Source organism: Phascolarctos cinereus, unplaced genomic scaffold (genome assembly GCF_003287225.1).
Source record: "Phascolarctos cinereus isolate Bilbo 61053 unplaced genomic scaffold, phaCin_HiC Scaffold_3;HRSCAF=262, whole genome shotgun sequence".
In the NCBI taxonomy this organism is placed as follows: Eukaryota; Metazoa; Chordata; class Mammalia; order Diprotodontia; family Phascolarctidae; genus Phascolarctos; species Phascolarctos cinereus.
This window is the reverse complement of record NW_027555736.1, coordinates 105,631,736-105,648,929: the sequence shown is the minus strand read 5'-3', so window position 1 is coordinate 105,648,929 and position 17,194 is coordinate 105,631,736. Positions and strand designations below refer to the sequence as shown.

At 37.4% G+C, this 17,194-nt stretch overlaps 1 protein-coding gene across 1 annotated transcript in view; it reads left to right on the top strand.

The window, feature by feature from the left end:
• CFAP58 (cilia and flagella associated protein 58) overlaps positions 1-17,194 on the top strand; it is a 124,288-nt gene that overhangs the window by 19,617 nt on the left and 87,477 nt on the right. Inside the window, exons 7-9 of the mRNA XM_020987976.1 lie at positions 1,706-1,865; positions 3,065-3,147; positions 9,357-9,548. Of these exons, the coding sequence (XP_020843635.1) occupies positions 1,706-1,865; positions 3,065-3,147; positions 9,357-9,548 (435 nt within the window). The remainder of the gene's footprint in view (positions 1-1,705; positions 1,866-3,064; positions 3,148-9,356; positions 9,549-17,194) is intronic.

The following is a 17,194-nucleotide window of genomic DNA, read 5'->3' as shown; positions in this document are numbered from 1 at the left end:
TATCAATCATATGGTTATTCAGGACCTTTCAAAATCTAGCTCAGATGTTGGCCTTCTTAATTCAGCCTTGCAAGTTACTCCTTGCCTGGAGCGAGAAACATTTATGTTGAGTGAGTGGTAAAGAATGTTGATTATTATAACTATTATTATTATTTTTACTACTGAAGGGCGACAAACCCGCTTGGATTTTGCACTTGTTTGCAAGGCTCTATTAATCCATTAATATGATTATCATCTATGTCCTATCCATTTTTCAAAATGGGTTTCTGGTTCATACCCCTACCTTAATTGAAGGACTATAAGTGGTGGCCTTGGATTCAGGTGATGCCTAGATGTTGAAGAGAACAGGGTTTTTTTTTTTATCCTGCTACCTCTGAGAGTAAACACTCCTGTATTCATAATCCTGTTCTGTTAGAATTTGGACTAAGAAATATGTGACTCATAGAACTGCCTGGGAAATTGAAATAATCTAATACAACTTTCTGCTTATAGGCAAATAAACATCGAAACCATCCAGGTTGGTTTGGATTGAAAAAGGTTCTTTCTGGGCACATCATGGGTTCAAACGGTGAAGAAATAACAACTTGGAAGCAAAGGAATATGAGCCTGTAATTGGCATTAGAGTAAAAATGTAGCCTGTACAAGGGAGTCTCCTTTATTGACATTGTGGGACACGTAGCCAAAAAGATGCATTTCTACATTCCCATATCTATAGGGATTCTGCCTGGAAAACAACAAGCAGAACCATGTTCTGCCTCTCCATTTGCTAGAACTGTGATTCCCAGAATTGGTTTGATGATACCCTCCCAGGATGTCTCCAGTTATTTTTTTTTCAAGTAGTTCAGCAAAATTCTAAAAATTCCCCCTCACTTAAATTATAATTGACATTGATTAAAAAAAAAATCAATCTGTGCTATGTGGCATTTAAGGGATTGTTGTATACATTGAAGATATTGTGAGATAATGTCTGAGAAATCCCAGAAAAAATTAGTCTCATTACATTTTAAGGGTGTTGGTGCAATAATGGTAGCTCCTCCCTGCCTTTAATTGAAAGCATATTGGTAAATATGTGGTGCTGTCTAGGGCAGGAATTCTTTTTTAGGTACATTTGTTACTATGCAGAATTATCTACTAATATTGCCATATCGATTCGTCTTCATGCACATCTGTAAAATAACAGCACTCCTGTGGCATAAGACTCCTTTTCTAGGTGTACTTGGTACTGTTGTGACTTCATGTGTCTGAAGAAAAGTTAAAGCCTTGTACTGTTACATTAGGGCAGTGGAGAGAATAATGCTATCTATTAGAGCACTCTCAGTAGCTTAGTAAAAACTACAAAGTGACTGATGTCGGCCAATGCAACACCAGTTATGGAATCATTATTTATCAAGTGTACACGAAACAACCTAATTATGATGATGACTTCAGAGGCCAAATCTTGCTTGACCTGACAATCAGGTTTCATTCTTAAGCATAAGACTTGATCACAATCTTTTCGTTTAGCTTGCCTACTCTACTATTCAGAACATAATTTTCCAGTGTCTCTTCAGCCCAAACAATACTTTAAAAATTTAATCCCACAGACTATCTTTGTATTGTCAAAGGAGTACTTTCTTTCATTGGTTCAGCATTTACCATTATTTCATTTCACTGAGTCCCTTGTTTGCCAAATATCATTGTCCTTTCTCTCTCATTTATTATATAGGCTAAAGAGGAGGAAATCCATCAGATGCGACTTGAAATTGGAAGACTTAACAAAATGAGAGAGTTAGTACATAAAAAATTGCACCAAGTTGAAGATCAGAAGGCTGAGGTGGAACAGACCAAGGAAATCCTCAAAAATCAGATTGGTGGATTAGAGAAAGGTACACTGAAAGCAGCATTGTTGTTGATCTTCATAAACATTTGCTTAGTTTGTGATTCTGATTGTATCTGGTGAGCCCCATGCAAAGCCCATAAAAAAACACAGTTTGACTCAGTCCAGTCAAACAACAGTTGAACTCAGTGAACAGCTTTTTTGGGCATCATGTCAAATAGCTGGTTTGACTGATTTTGTTTACTTTTCAACCGTTGATTTTTGACATTTTGCAGATGTAGTGTTAGACACTGGAGTTACAAGTCAGTGCACCCACGCCTAGTGTTATCTTGTCCTTCCACATACCTTCTGCTTTGATTCAGTTTTTTTTTTTTTGTGGGGAGAGAGTGAATAAAAGCTTGTGTTGTGGACCCTAACTAGTTCACTTGAAAGTAGACTGTCACTGTAGTGACTTAATGTACTTTTGGCTTCATTTCCCTGTTGAGAAGTACTCAATGGCTGATTTGGCAGCTGAGAAAATAATATTTTATGGTATCAGTTAGCCTCAGTTTTACCTGGTTGTGGGAGAGAGACCCCATTAGGAAAAAGGAAGCTATTATGAGAAAAGGATAAGGCATCATTCTAGTCCTTTGGTCTATTTACTGTTTTTAAATAAGAATACATTTTAAAATTTGAACATGCATATTTTCAAGGGGCTCCTCCCACTTAGATTGGATTATTGGAAATGCTGTCCATTCATGATTTCTCTTGATGGCTTTCAGATGTCTAAGTTATTTTTTATTAACTGGACTTTCTAGTTTTAGGATGCTTTAGGAAGCTGAATCTTCTTTTGAGATGTAGCTTGAGACTTTCTTGGTACTCTCATGGAAAGGTATGAAGGAAACAGGAAATAGGATAATTTGTTTTACAAATAATTAAATGCATAGAGCGCTTTTCAGATCTGAGGAGGTAGTGTTGGTGACAATTCCAGTCTTGGCCTTCTTTTTTTTTGTCATGCATTACAATGTTGGACTGAATTTTCTATCCCTTATTGACATTAACAAAAGCCACAGGATTGCTCTCTCCTGTAATGGTTATTGTTAAAACTATCCTTAACATTTTTAGTTTCCTGTTAATGACCTTTCCCTTTTGATATAATACTGATAAAGGTTTCAAATGATTTTTCTCCTTTGCTGTAGAGGAATTGTCTTTATTTTTTGTTAGCTCCATAATTTGGTCCTGAACTTGCAACTTTTTCTGGTGATTTAGAGCTGGAGATTGCAAAGAAGCAAGGAGAACTTGATAAAAAGGCTATGGATGAGCTTCTGAGAGAGAGAGACATATTAAATAAGGTGAGTTTGTGATAGTAATGCTGGAAAATAAATGTCTTGCTTTGGGAATATAATATCTGTCTATAACCAGTTGTGCAAAGAAATAAAACTCACAGCAAGCCAAAGTAGATTAGAATAAATAATAGCTCTCAATTTTCCTTTAAGCAGCTGCTTACACTCTGCCTTTTAGTGTCTGTGAATTGAAATTACATTATCACCTGTGAACACAAAAGGATTTCTGAGAATTAGGATATAAAACAGTAGGGGATTTAAGAGTATTTTGTGGATTCCATTTTATTGCTGATATGTTATTTGGTATCCTAAGTAGTTGATCAAAATCTCAGAATTCAATATCTATGTATCTACAACTTTGTGTTAATTGAGTAAATGTAAGTGGGTACTTATAAAAATTGTACAGTGCATAATATCCTAGAATAGTGGGTTAGTGATTTTTAAAAGCCCTCACTTATCCTCCATCCTAATCTTCAATTTTGCTTTTATTTGGAGTTTTTTTTTTTTTGACAGAGTGCTCCATTTGTCTGAATTCAGATCCTGCCTCTGCCACTTATGACCTTGGCTGATTCCTCTGACTTGTGGGCCTCATTTTCCCCATCCTTAGAATGAGGTAGTTGGAACTAGTTGACCCCCAAGGTTGCTTCCAGATAGCTCCAAATCTCTGATCTTTTAGACCCTTGAGTTCTTGTTTTCCTAATGGACCTAGTGAAACAGGCCCAGAGGTCTGGTTCTGGTGGCTCTACTTTTTTTAAAAACATATTTTAATTTATTTGGTCATATATTTCCCAATTACATGTAAAAAATTTTTAACATTCATTTAAAAAAAAACATTTTTAGTTCCAAATTCTCCCTCCCTTGAGAAGGTGAGCAATTTGATATTGATTATACATGCGATGTCATGCAAAATGTATTTCCATATTTGCCGTGTTGCAAAAGAAAGTGGACCCCCTCTCCCCACCAAAAAAGAAAAATGAAGTAAAAAAAAGTATGTTTCAATTTGCACTCAGAGTTCAGCATTTCTCTCTCTGGAGGTGGATAGCTTTTTTAATATGGGTCCTTTGGAACTGTCTTGGATCATTGTCTTGATCAGAGTACCTAAGTCTTTCACAGCTGATCATCCTTACAATAGTGCTATTCTCCTGGTTCTGCTCACTCTACTTTGCATCAGTTCATATAAATCTACTCAGGTTTTTCTGAAACCATCCTACTCATCATTTCTTATACCACAATGGTATTTCATCACAATCATATACCACAACTTGTTCAGCCATTCCCCAACTGATGGGCATCCCCTTGTTTTCTAATCCTTTGCCACCCCAGAAAGAGCTGATATGAATATTTTTGTACAAATAGGTCCTTTACCCTTTTCTTTCGATCTCTTTGGGATACAGATCTAATAGTGGTATTGCTGGGTCAAAAGTATGTGCAGTTTTATGGGCATAGTTCCAAATTGCTCTCCAAAATGGTTGGGACTAGTTCACAACTCTACCAACAGCGCATTAGTGTCCCAATTCTTCCACATCCCCCCAGCATTTGTCATTTTCCTTTTCTGTCATATTAGCCAATCTAATAGGTGAGAAGGTACCTCAGAGTTGTTTTAATTTTTATTTCTCTAATCAGTAGTGATTTAGAGCATTTTTTCATATGACTATAAATAGCTTTGATTTCTTCTTCTGAAAACTACCTGTTCATATCCTTTGACCATTTATCCACTGGGGAATGGCTCCCATTTTTTTTTTTTATAAATTTGACTGAGTTCCTTATGTATTTGAAAAATGAGGCCTTTGTCAGAGAAACTTGTTATAACTCCATCCTCCCTGATTTCCTGTTTTCCTTCTAATTTTGGCTGCATTAGTTTTGTTTGTGCAAAAGTTTTTTAATTTCACATAATCAAAATTATCCATTTTACTTTCCATGATCCTTGCTATTTATTGTTTGGTTAGTGGTTCTACTTTTAAGATCGGAGAGCTCCATTTACTGCTAAAGGAATTTCATGGGCTAAAAGTGTTAAATTTGTTAATTGCAAAGATTTAATGCCACCTTTCTTACCCATTTTGAGACAGCAGGCTGTGGAGTGAAGGTATTATTGATTGATTCCAATGATTACTTTCCTTTACCTGTTTAGGAACAGGAGATATTAGCTGTATCTTTAATTATTTCTTTAGGTTTCATAAATAGTTCCAAATTGGTTCCTTTTAGGTTTCATAGATTTCACAGATGTTTCCTCTTGGCCCCCTTACCCCCACCTCCCAGTTTCCCCCCATCTTCCACACTTAAAGCAGATGACTTAGCTTCTTACCTCACGGAGAGAATTGGGGCCATCCCATGTAGGCCTACTTAGTGTTTCCCCTTCATTCCCCAGAATGCCTCTGCACCATAATCCATTGACTACTTTCTCTCTAGTCACAGAAGAGGTAAGATCTCTACTCTTCTTTAAGGCTAATTCTTCTGGATCTGCCCTTGGTTTGTTTACTCCTGCTGTTTGGAAGATTTGGCTCTTGCCTTCTTTCTCTCCTGGGTTTCTTAAATTGCTTCTTTTCCAATAGTCCCTGCCTGTCAGCTACACACACATTCAGGACTTCCCAATTTTAAAACAGCCTTCTAGTCTCTTCTTATCTAAAACAACTTCTCTGTCTGTCTCTCTGTCTCTGTCTGTCTCTCTCTCCTTCATTGCTTCTGGGTAAAGGTCTCTCAGCATTTAGTACATGACTTGGTACAAAGCTGCCCTTGCTGGTGAGGGAAGGTGAGTTAATAAACCTAGCATCAGCCCTCTATAACCTTGACACGAAGCAGCTCTGCCCAGGACCATGGTTTTGCTCCCATCCATCCCACTGGCCTCCTACCCAGAGGGATAAAAACCTAATCATCTGAGTTGGGGCAGGAGGTAGAACTGCCTATGCCAGTGAAAGACAATGAGTAAATCAGCATGTTTTAGCCTTTCATAATCCCGGAGCTCCCAGGGCACCCTAGCATCTTGCTACCTGCACTTGGCCCAGAAGCACCTCCCTAGTATACCTCATTCCACACCACCCCATCATGCACATCCCAGAGGGATACATACAGATTAAATCCTTCCTGGGACCTGGAGCTACTGGGAAGTTTGGGACAAACCATTGTCTTGTTGCTAACAAGCTCTTTCTTCATCCTCTCCAAATCATGGTGATTCAGAATAGAAGGATGCCTGGGCCAAAATCTCCACCTCCTGCTATCCATTGCCTTTTCCCTCATTCCCATGCACTTCAGCCCTGCACCTCCTGAGGTCCCTATCCTGCTCTGCCCTTCCACTGATTGTGCCCTTCTGTAATCCTGTTCTGCTGTTAACAGACTGTCTTTTGTAGTAGGTCTGTTCCTGTCATATTCTTTCATCTGGATGCTTTTCTCGCAATGCCCTTTGACACACTGGATCAGGAGGAAGAATAGACATATTCCTTATACCGTACAGCTACTTCTGGACCTTTGTTTTCCAGTGTCATTCATCAATTTCTCATCTTAAGTTCACTTCATCAATCTGTGTCACCCTATGCAGATCCAGATTGCTGTGATCTCCAGGCCCCAGGTTATCCTTCCTTCTTTCTCAAGTAATTCAGCATCTGGCCCACAGGATTTCGTTCTTCCCTAACCCCACCTTGGGGACCTCATTTTCTTTCTGCCCTAACCTCATCCTTGGAGACTTCGATATACACATGGATATCCCTTCAAACCCCCTAGCTCCCCTATTTATCAGCTTCTTCTGTGATTTCACTCCATCTCAGCTGGTCATAGTGATGGAAATAACATTGATAGAAAGACCACTTGGAACTTCTTTACTTCCATAATCTGTGATTCAGAACTTTGATATGTTTTTTTTTTCCCAGACCATAACTTTGTGTCCTTCCATCCTTCCTTCTTGTTCAACCATTCCCCACTTGATGGGTATCCCCTCAATGTCCAGTTCTTTGCCACGACAAAAGGGCTGCTATAAATATTTTTGTACATGTAGGTCCTTTTCTTTTTCTTTTTTATCTCTTTTGGTATACATATCTAATAATCATAAGCAATTTGATATACATTATATATATATATGCAGTCATGTAAAACATATTTCCTCATGTGATCTCTGTCCTTTCCTTCCTGTTCGGTTTTTCTAGCAGATTGTCCCATTTTGGTCTCATTTTCCTCCCTTTGGACCCTTGACCCTTTAACTAACCAATTCAACTTCAGTCCCCCTGTACCTCAAATCCCTTGCCTCCTTGTCCTATTCTTGCTCATCCCTTTCCAAGCCTAGACTATCCCCATTATCTTCCTTCTCCATTCTTCCATTGCTTCTGAACTCCACTGGAGGAAGCCACACAACCATACTGGCTGGGTCTACTACAAATTTATGTTCTCTAACATAAGTGGGGCCCCCATTACTCACAAAAATCCATTTACTCTTCCCTAATTACTCTTTTGACTTCTCTGTAATGTTTGTTTCAGATCTGCTCTTCATATGTATGTTTGTGTATATATGTATGTCTATGTTTTGTACTTATCTCTCTACATATTTTTCTCTGAAGTAGAACATAAGCTCTGTGAAGGCAGGGACTATTTTGATTCTTGTCTTTGTATCTCCAGCACCTAGCACAGCAGTGGCCCATAGTAGGAGTGTAATAAATGCTTGTCAAATTGATTTTTTTTACCTGTTTATATATCTAAAGAAAACCATCTAGTATTTTGGATAATTCTGGAAATAGTCCCCAAATTTTCAATTTTACATGTGTAGCCATCATGATCAGATTTAGTTTAAGTAGCATTTAACCTACATAACAGGACATGTGATTTCATTGCTATCTCATACTTCTACATGAGGAGACTCCCTCTACCAATGCACATTTCCACCTTCTCTGCAACTTAAAATCTTAGAAAATTCCCTAAGGCACTGAGAAGGTAAGAGATTTGCTTAGGTCACACAGCTAATATTTGTTGGAGGCAGGACCTGAACTGGCTTGGATGTCAGCTCTCTATTCACTGGGTCATGATGCTTCTTATGTAGGAGATAGAACAAATTAATACAGCATAATGCTTAGAAACAACTAGGATATTTTCTTCTTCAGTATTTTAATAAGCAGCACAATCAGAAAATTTTCTTTCTTTCATTTTGCTGCCATTCAAATGGCTTTCTCTTTTAGGCTAGAGAAAATAAAGTTTAGGTAGAGAAAATTTAGGTAGAGAAAATAAAAGTTTACCTTTTTTATGAAATACATTATCATCAGAAAAAAATATGTAATTTGCATTATGAACACTTCATATTTTACTTTAAAACACATAAGAATTTCACAACATGATTAATATGTAAATATATTTTACATGATTGCACATATATAACCTATATTAAATTTCTTACCACTACTAGATCTGTATCCCAAAAGAGATAAAAAAACCAAAAAGGAAAAGGACTTATATGTACAAAAATATTTATAGCAGCTCTTTTCTTGTGGTAAAGAATTGGAAATTAAGGGGATGCCCATCAAGTGGGGAATGGTTGAACAAGTTGTTTTATATGATTGTGATGGAATACTATTGTGCTATGGGAAATGATGAGAGGGATGCTCTCAGAAAAGCCTGGAGAGACTTGCACGAGCTGATGTAAAATGAAATGTACTGTGTACAAAATAACACCAATGTTGTAAGATCATCAACTGTGAATGACTTAGCTATTCTCAGCAATACAGTGATTCAAGACAACTCTGAAGGACATATGATGAAAAATGCTATCCATCTCCAGAGAAAGAACTGATGGTGTCTGAGTACAGATTGAAGCATATTTTTTTACTTTATTTTTCTTGAGGTTTTTTGTTTGTTTTTTGGTCTATGTTTTCTTTCACAACATAACTATTATGGAAATGTTTTGCATGACTACACATTTATAATCTATATTGAATTGCTTGCCTTCTCACTGGGAAGGGGGTGGGGAGGGAGGAAGGGAAGAATTTGGAACTCACAGTTTTAAAAACGAATGTTAAAAATTGTTTTCACATGTAACTGGAGAAAAATAAAATACTAAATAAAAACTTTAAAAAATGAATGCTAAAAATTGTCTTTACATGTAATTGGAAAAAAATCATTATTTACTAAAAAAATGCAAGAATGATGTTATTAGAGATAGTCCTTCCAGACTCCTAAATTAAGAAGAGTTCATTTCCCATGTTAAGCATACTTGGTGGCCTCAATGTTTTGGTGTCTTTTTTTTTCTGTAGAACCTGCTGAAGGCTGTTACTGCTACCCAGAAACAGGTGGACTTAGTAAAGCTTCATGAACAAAACAAGAGGAACCTGGAAGAAGAAATCCAGAATTACAAAGATGAGGCTCAGAAACAAAGGAAGATCATCTTCCAACTGGAAAAAGAGAGAGATCGTTACATTAATGAAGCTAGTGACCTCACACAAAGGGTAAGACTCTCTCGGTTTTGCATGGGAAGTGTGGTCACAGTCTTTTCTCTCCTCCCTCTCAATTTAACATGAAATTTGGAAATGTGTCTTGTTAAAGCTTTGACATTTCACTTGTCCAGAGCGTTACGAGGCTGAATTTTGATATAGTAAAAGGAAATCTTATTTCCACCCCCCCCCCCAATTATGGTATATAGGTCTGGCCTGAGGCAAAACTATGAAGTTGATAATTGGTCTTTAATCCTCTCCTAGCCCGTGGAGATACCCAAAGCCACTGTGCTGCCTTTTGGTTGCCTAGGGCCTCTCACTGCGGTATTATATTATATTATATTATATTATATTATATTATATTATATTATATTATATTATATTATATTATATTATATTATATTATATTATATTATATTATATTATATTAATTATACTATATCTGTTCTATTATACTACATTATATTCTATTATAATACATTATATTCTTATACTATATATTATATTAAATTTGTCCTCCCCCCCAGTTCTAGTTGAGCTTATTAGGAGAACAGCAGCTAATTAAACTATCTTATATCTAGTTGTGAATGGCTTAGGATATTCTTCCCAGTTATTCCTCCTAGGAGAATTTCTATTCAAAAAGACTTTCCCACCTTCAAAGGAATAACTATCTCACAGTCGAATGTCAAGAGTTACTACTCATTGGTATGTTGATCGTAAGATATATAGTCTCTTGTTAGCTAAGCATCTAAATGAAAGGTCCCTTTAGCCTTTCTAGTATACTTCCCATAGGTAGTAGGGGACAAATTTTAGTTGCCTAAAAGATATGCTGATAACTAGTTAGTTATACTATGAGTGGCTTTTGAGATTCTTTTTCACTTAACTTATCTGGTTATGTTGAGCTGAAGAACAGCAGGAATACTGTCAATGACTTGGTCTATGTGACTCATGTCAGAGATACCAGATGACAGTGTCATCATCTTCTCACAATCTCCTGGGTCTGGCTACATATAAGTAGCACAGTGCCCCCTATAAGCATGGCAGCTTCTTCTGATACCGCTTATCTGCTACTGCTACCTTTTCTTTCTTTAGATGTAACATAAACCACTAGTGTAGCCTGGGTATATTCATTCCTTTTACCATCCTGTGTTGTTTCCAGGCCAGTGTATAAAATAAATCCACCCCCTCACAAATGCCTTTTAAAAATTTAAAAATCCATTGCTCAAGTGTTCTGTTTCAACCCATTCAGTTAATGATAAATGGGGGAAGAAATTGAGGAATTTCTCAAATGACACCACATTGGCAATTATCCATTCTACTGCAATGTAAGATTGGCCTCAGTGATTTTCTTTTCTGTTCTATTCCCAGAATTTCTCCTTCAATTACATTTTCATTGTTTTTGAGGTTTTTACTCAAAGTCAACATTTATTCTATGAATTTTTCCTTAAATGGCAAGTCTAAGGTTTCCCTGATGATAGGATGAGAGGCCTCTTGACATCCTCCCAAGCCACGAAGGTTCGGCATCATTTCTGACTCCTTCTTCCTCACCATTTCACATCCCACCATTTGCCTGCTCTTACAGGTTCTACCGCCACAATATTTTTGCCCTCCGTCTTCTTCATTGCATCCCACTGTTACAATACAATCTAGCCCCTCATTGTTTTACCTTGACTATTGCAAAAGCCCACTCACTTGTATCTAGTCTGTCCTCACTCCAGTCTATGTCTTGCCATATTAATCTTTGTAGCACACAACTATATTCATCTCATACCCTTCTTGAGAACCTTCAATAATAGAGATAGAATAAATTCCAAATTCTTTAATGTAGATTAGAGTCCCTCTATAATATGATGTAACTCTACCGTACCAACCTTATCTCCATTCTTTTTTTTTTTTAGGCAATTGGCGTTAAGTGACTTGCCCAGGTTCACACAGCTAGTAAATGTCAAGTGTTTGGTCTGAGGCCGGATTTGAACTCAGGTCCTCCTGACTTCAGGGCCGGTGCTCTATCCACTGTGCCACCTAGCTGTCCCTCCATTCTTTTTCAAGGTATACCCCAGATGCCACTCCAACTAGACCACACATTTTTTCCTATATCTTTTTCCATGCCTTTGTTCATGCTGTTCTGCCAGAAATGCTTCTCCCTGCCCCCTCCCATTGCTATCTACCATCTCTCTATAACCTTCAAGGCTCAGATCAAAGGCCTTCTTCCCCACGAAGACTTTCTTGATTCCCTTCAGATAGAAATATCATCTCCTTCCTTTGAACTTTTACAGAATTTTCTTTTTTGTCTTTCTTTCGGTAGATGTCACATTATACCTGGCATTATCATTATTTATGTGTTTCCCCTTTAAGGAAGAAATTATATTAAACAAAACTTTTCTCTCTACATCACTTTCATTTCCCAATTACCTGGAACCTTCCCTCATAATGATGAATAAAAGGGAAAGGAAAAAATAAGTAGTTCAGAACTAACCAACAAATACATTAATTGAGTGAGTCTGACAGTCCATGCAGTGTCCCATGCCCCTTCAAAGAAGAGAGGGAGGCACATTCTCATGTCTCCCTTTTAAGATCAAGTTTCAGATATTACTTTTTATTCATCTTTGTATCTCCTCTGGTGCTGAGCATCACGCTCACATGTTGTAGGCATTCAGTAAATGTTTGAATCGATGAGTGAATGAATGATAGTGCCCAGGACTGTCCCAAGGTCTGATTGGAAGGAACTGTGCTGAATCTTAGTTTAGAAATATATTAACTTGCAATTTTATTTTCCCTTATTAATCTGCTTATTGGAAGGCATTGAGTTATCATCAGAATTTTGCTGGCACTCTGTGACTCCTCTTCCTTCTGGAGTTTTCTGTAGGCCATCAATATGGCTCCCTCTGATTTGGAGAAATACAAAGAGAAACCCAAGATGCTTGGGAACCATCCAGCTGTATTGCCTTTACGTGAAGTCTAACTGGAGAAGAAAGAGTTTTGTGTGTGTGTGTGAGTGGGTGCCAAAAGGATATAGATCAGAGCCTTAGAATTTTTCTTATAGGTTCCAGTGCTTTTCTTCTTTCTTCCATACAAGCTGTCCTCTCCTGTCCCCTAACTTTGGCTACATAAGGCAGTCTGTCTGAATTTTCGTAAATATCTGATAAAAGTGTTCTTAGTTAATCAAGCCGCCTGCCAAGTATTTTGCACTCAGCAGGCAGTAGCTCATTTCAGGACCATTTCTTTTTCATTCCCAATGTTAAATTTCTGACAGTTTTGCCCTAGTACTTTATGTGGCCAAAAAACATTTTTTCCCCCACAATTAATTCCTACCAACAAATTACTGAAGTCTCATTTCACTTGCCCATAATATGGCCAAAGCCAAGCTCTTGTAGGCAGAGGCCCAAGGAGATGAATAATAATGTGTTTCACAGTCTTGGAAGTAAGCAAGGCAAAAAGTTGATCAAAGAAATATTGTTCTTACTGCACAGATGACTTAATGAAATGAAGTTCCCTAATAAATAAAGCCTGCATTTGAATTAATCTTAGGCCATGGCTGCCTATGTCCTAGATACTAATTTGAAGTTTAATGTGGAGTTAGTGTTAATGCCATTAGAACTACATTCTAATGCAAGTGTGGGGAAATAAGGATAACATGAGTGCCAAGCTTTCATAATCAGAAAGGGAAAAATGCCATTGATATCATTCTGTCTGGGCATATAGAGTGCAGCTTATAGTCTAATCAAGCTATTAGAAAGGAGGTGGTAGTTTATCATACATATTCTAATGTAATAGGGATGTTATCACATAATAAAAGTTTAATCAGAAATACCCTGTTACCCCCTAAAATTTAAGCCTTGGTAGATAGCTAAGGAAATGTCTTTTATTATTGTTATTTCTATTTTTGACTCATCTCCTCTGCTACAATGGTAGGCCCTTTGGAGACAGAGACTTTGACTTAATCATCATTGTGTGTCTACTTCTGCACCTAGTATGGTGTTCACACGCCTAGTAGGCATTGAATAAATACAGGAACATTTTTGGGCCAGTCCACTGTTGATTTAGATTTAGAAGAATCTGATAGTCTCAGATATCTAGGCATGTGAGTATTTTCTCTTTCGACAGGAAATTTTCCTATTTTATTCAGAATATGAAGGCATAGTCAGCACCCAAACCATTGACAACCAGTTAGAAAACTGATTTGAGAAGTTTATTGTACTTATATTTCATCAAATACAAGTTAAAGGGTTATAAATTCAATGACCTACTTTCCTGCCCAGCCTCAGTCCATATGTTTTAGCTATGCTGCAGGTTTCAAGCATGCTTTATTGATTTTTGTCTCACTCATTACTATTGGCAGGTTGTTTCAACAGAAAAAGAAAAGGTAGGAGTAGATTATAAACTGGGACTGTGCCTTCATAATGCATTGTAAGCAGTTCCTGGGCTCTTCAGCAGCAAGCTTACAAATGCTAAGAACCCCATCTCTTCTGCTGCTGTAATAACATTTTCCATATTTAGGCATGGTTTTCCTCACAAGTTGGTTTGAGATATCTGAAAGCGTAATCAATTAATTAAGCTCCTGCCCCACAGCTAGCATCCTGTGCTCTCTGATGTTTCATTTCCAACAGGGGACAGTTTGCTGACAGTATGCTTTCCTGTGATTGAGTGTCCAAGTCATTTTATGAATTTTTAGGATTTGGACTCATATGCATATGTGACTTGGTTCTGAATGACTCCCATAAAAATAAATTGAGTCCAAACACTGAAATAGAAATTACTTTGTTAAATAGTCTCTTCCTTCCACCACAGGTTTCGGTACTTAGGTATTTTTTAGTTGCCATTAAAAAAATTAGTAATTGTTCTTGTCAGTCATGATAAACTTTTATTTCTGGCTTAGAGAATGCTGGAATGGGTAGTTTAAAATCTTTATAACATGATAGTCTGCCTGTGTCAGTTAATTGTGTGCCTACAAAAGAAACAGTCATTAGCTGTATCCTTTCAGCCCTATGCATCACTTTTCCTGGTCAAAAGGTTATTTTTGTTATAATACCTCTCAAAGTAATTGAACAAGCATTTTCCCCTTCTCTGATGTGCTACCTGTTATTCTGACTATTGATGAAGCTGTTCAAAGTATTTTCAGACCATTCTTTTCCTTATCACTCAATGAGAGCAGTGGCCTTTCCATTTCAGAGAGAAACTTTCTGAATCCTTATTTTCTCCCAGCACTGTCTTAAAGCTGGGATTTTCAGAACCTCAGAAAATGACCTAGAAATGATAAATATGTATACTTTGGAAAATCTTCCAAGAAATGGTTTTTTTTTGACTAATGTGGATTTGGGGGCTACTTTTAAAGAAGAATATTTTTGGCATGTACTTATATTCTTTTTTCTTAATGTAAAGACAATCTTTCCATAGCATTTGACAACATTGACCACGCTCTCGTTTGTTTTAGCTCTCTCTCCTATCTTGGCTTCTTCAATAAATACTACATGCACTATTCTTGTTCTTGCTGACTGTTCCCTCTCTGTCTGCTTCCCTGTATTTTCTTATTCTTCCTGATCTCATCAGCTTCCATGACCTCAGCTGTCCTTTCTCCTCAAATCTCTGCAAAATCTAAGCCTACAGTTCTGACCTCTCCTAAGTTCCAGGCTTGTATTTCTAAGTGACTTGGGCATCACCATCCGAAAGTCCTGCCATCATACCAGAATCAAGATGTATAAAAACTGAGCTCTTCAGAGAATCTTAAGATTGGATAAGGATCTTACTGGTCATTTTTGTCTAGTCTCCCACCCTTTACAGGAATTCTTTTTGCTGCAACCCTAAAATATTGTCATTCAGTCTCTATTCAAAAAATTTTCATAATGGTGAGGTCCCTATTTCATAAGGAAACCCACAAATCTGGCTTTCTATAATAAACCCATTCATCCTAGTTTTGCCTTCTGGAGCAATATAAAACAAAGATATTCCCTCTTCTATGTGACAGTGGTTTAAATATTGGGAGAAAGCTATCGTGTCTCCTCTTTTTTTTGAGAATTGACTTATACAGGGCAATGTGCTAGTCCTTGAGGACACCAAGAAATGCAAGATAACTGCTTTTCTCTCCAAGGGGATTGGTATTCAGTTGGGTATATTAATTACCCTATGTAACTAAGCAAATATTTCATAGATAATCCTCCTTGCCCCCACCCCCCAACTAGTTTTCTCCCCCTTCTTCCCTCTTCCAGGTTTTTCCTGCTTACTTTCCACTTTTTGCTAATGATATTGTCATTCCTTCAGCTGTTCAGGCTTAACATTCTGACTCTTCTTCGATGACTTTCTTCCCCTGCCACAGCCCATCAGGGACCAGAAACATTCATTATGCCTTATCTTTATTTCCATTGCCACCACCCTTGTCATCTCAAACCTGGATTGCTATGAGAGCCTCCTTACTTCTCCTTATTCTAATGTTTTTTCCCTCTTAATCCATCCTAAACAATGCTGCCAGATAAATATCCCTAAACTCAGCTTCCAATTGTCTAGAGCCTTCAGTGGTTTCCTATTGTCTGCAGGATAAAGTCTAGACTTTAAAATTTGACATTCAAAGCCCCAACCTATTTTTCCAAATTATCTCCCATGACTCCCCACATAGAAACCATATGCTCTAGCCAAACTGATATATTTACTTCCCTCCAGATGCTTGTTTTTTCTTGACTGCATGCTTTTTGTTCATGCTGTTACCCTATCTCTTTCTCTCCCTATCCAAATTCCATCCGTATTTCAAGATACAGCTTTAATCTTTCTTCCTCCGTGATGCCTTCTCAGAACACATTAACTCATGGCAATTTATTTCTTTTTTAAAAGAATTTGTAAGATGTATTGTCTGACCTATTTATTTGATAATTATTGCTTTGCAACAGCTCCTATCTTGCTCAGAAGTGTTATTTAAATCTATTAAATATTGTTGAACTTTTCATATGTTTACATCTATTTCCCTCCACTAAATTGTAAGCTCCCTGAGGAACTAGGTCTTATGTTTCTTGGCAGCCTCTACAATCCTTAACATAGAGCTGTGCATATAATTGGCACTCAATAAATATTCATTAGTTTGATGACCTTTAAGTTATTGATGAAAAACATACATAGACTTCAGAACAGTGTAATGAAGTTTCAGAATTAATCCCATTCATCTCATTTAAGGACCAGGTACTTTTGATTTTTCCCTGTGTGATTAAAGTTACCTTATTCTTTCTTCCCTGGATAGGAATAAAACCTTTGGTTGTTGAACTGTAGTGGCTCATTAAGCCATGGTGACAGTGATCTCTATAGGCATTTCCCATGATCCTTTGTGGAGAAGCCCGTATTTCCCCTCACACCGTGGGCTTACCCCTCTGAACTGGCTCACCTGGCAACTTGCAAGGCCACAGGGCCATAAGGAAGAGGAAGTACTATATATTATACAGTCAAATGTTTTGCTGAATGTGAGAAGTCTAACAAAGGGGGGAAAAAACCTCCATCAGCATCTTTGTAAAAGGCAACAATGTGAATATTACAGCTAAAGACTGAACAGTTGCTTAAGCAGGAGGTGCTGCATTGCTCATAACCACTAGTCCCTTTTAATAAATAAAAGCGTATCTGAATGTTATAAATGCATTGTGTTTTAGTAGTCTCTAATTTTGCACTAGGGAGCCAGCCTCAGCCAACAC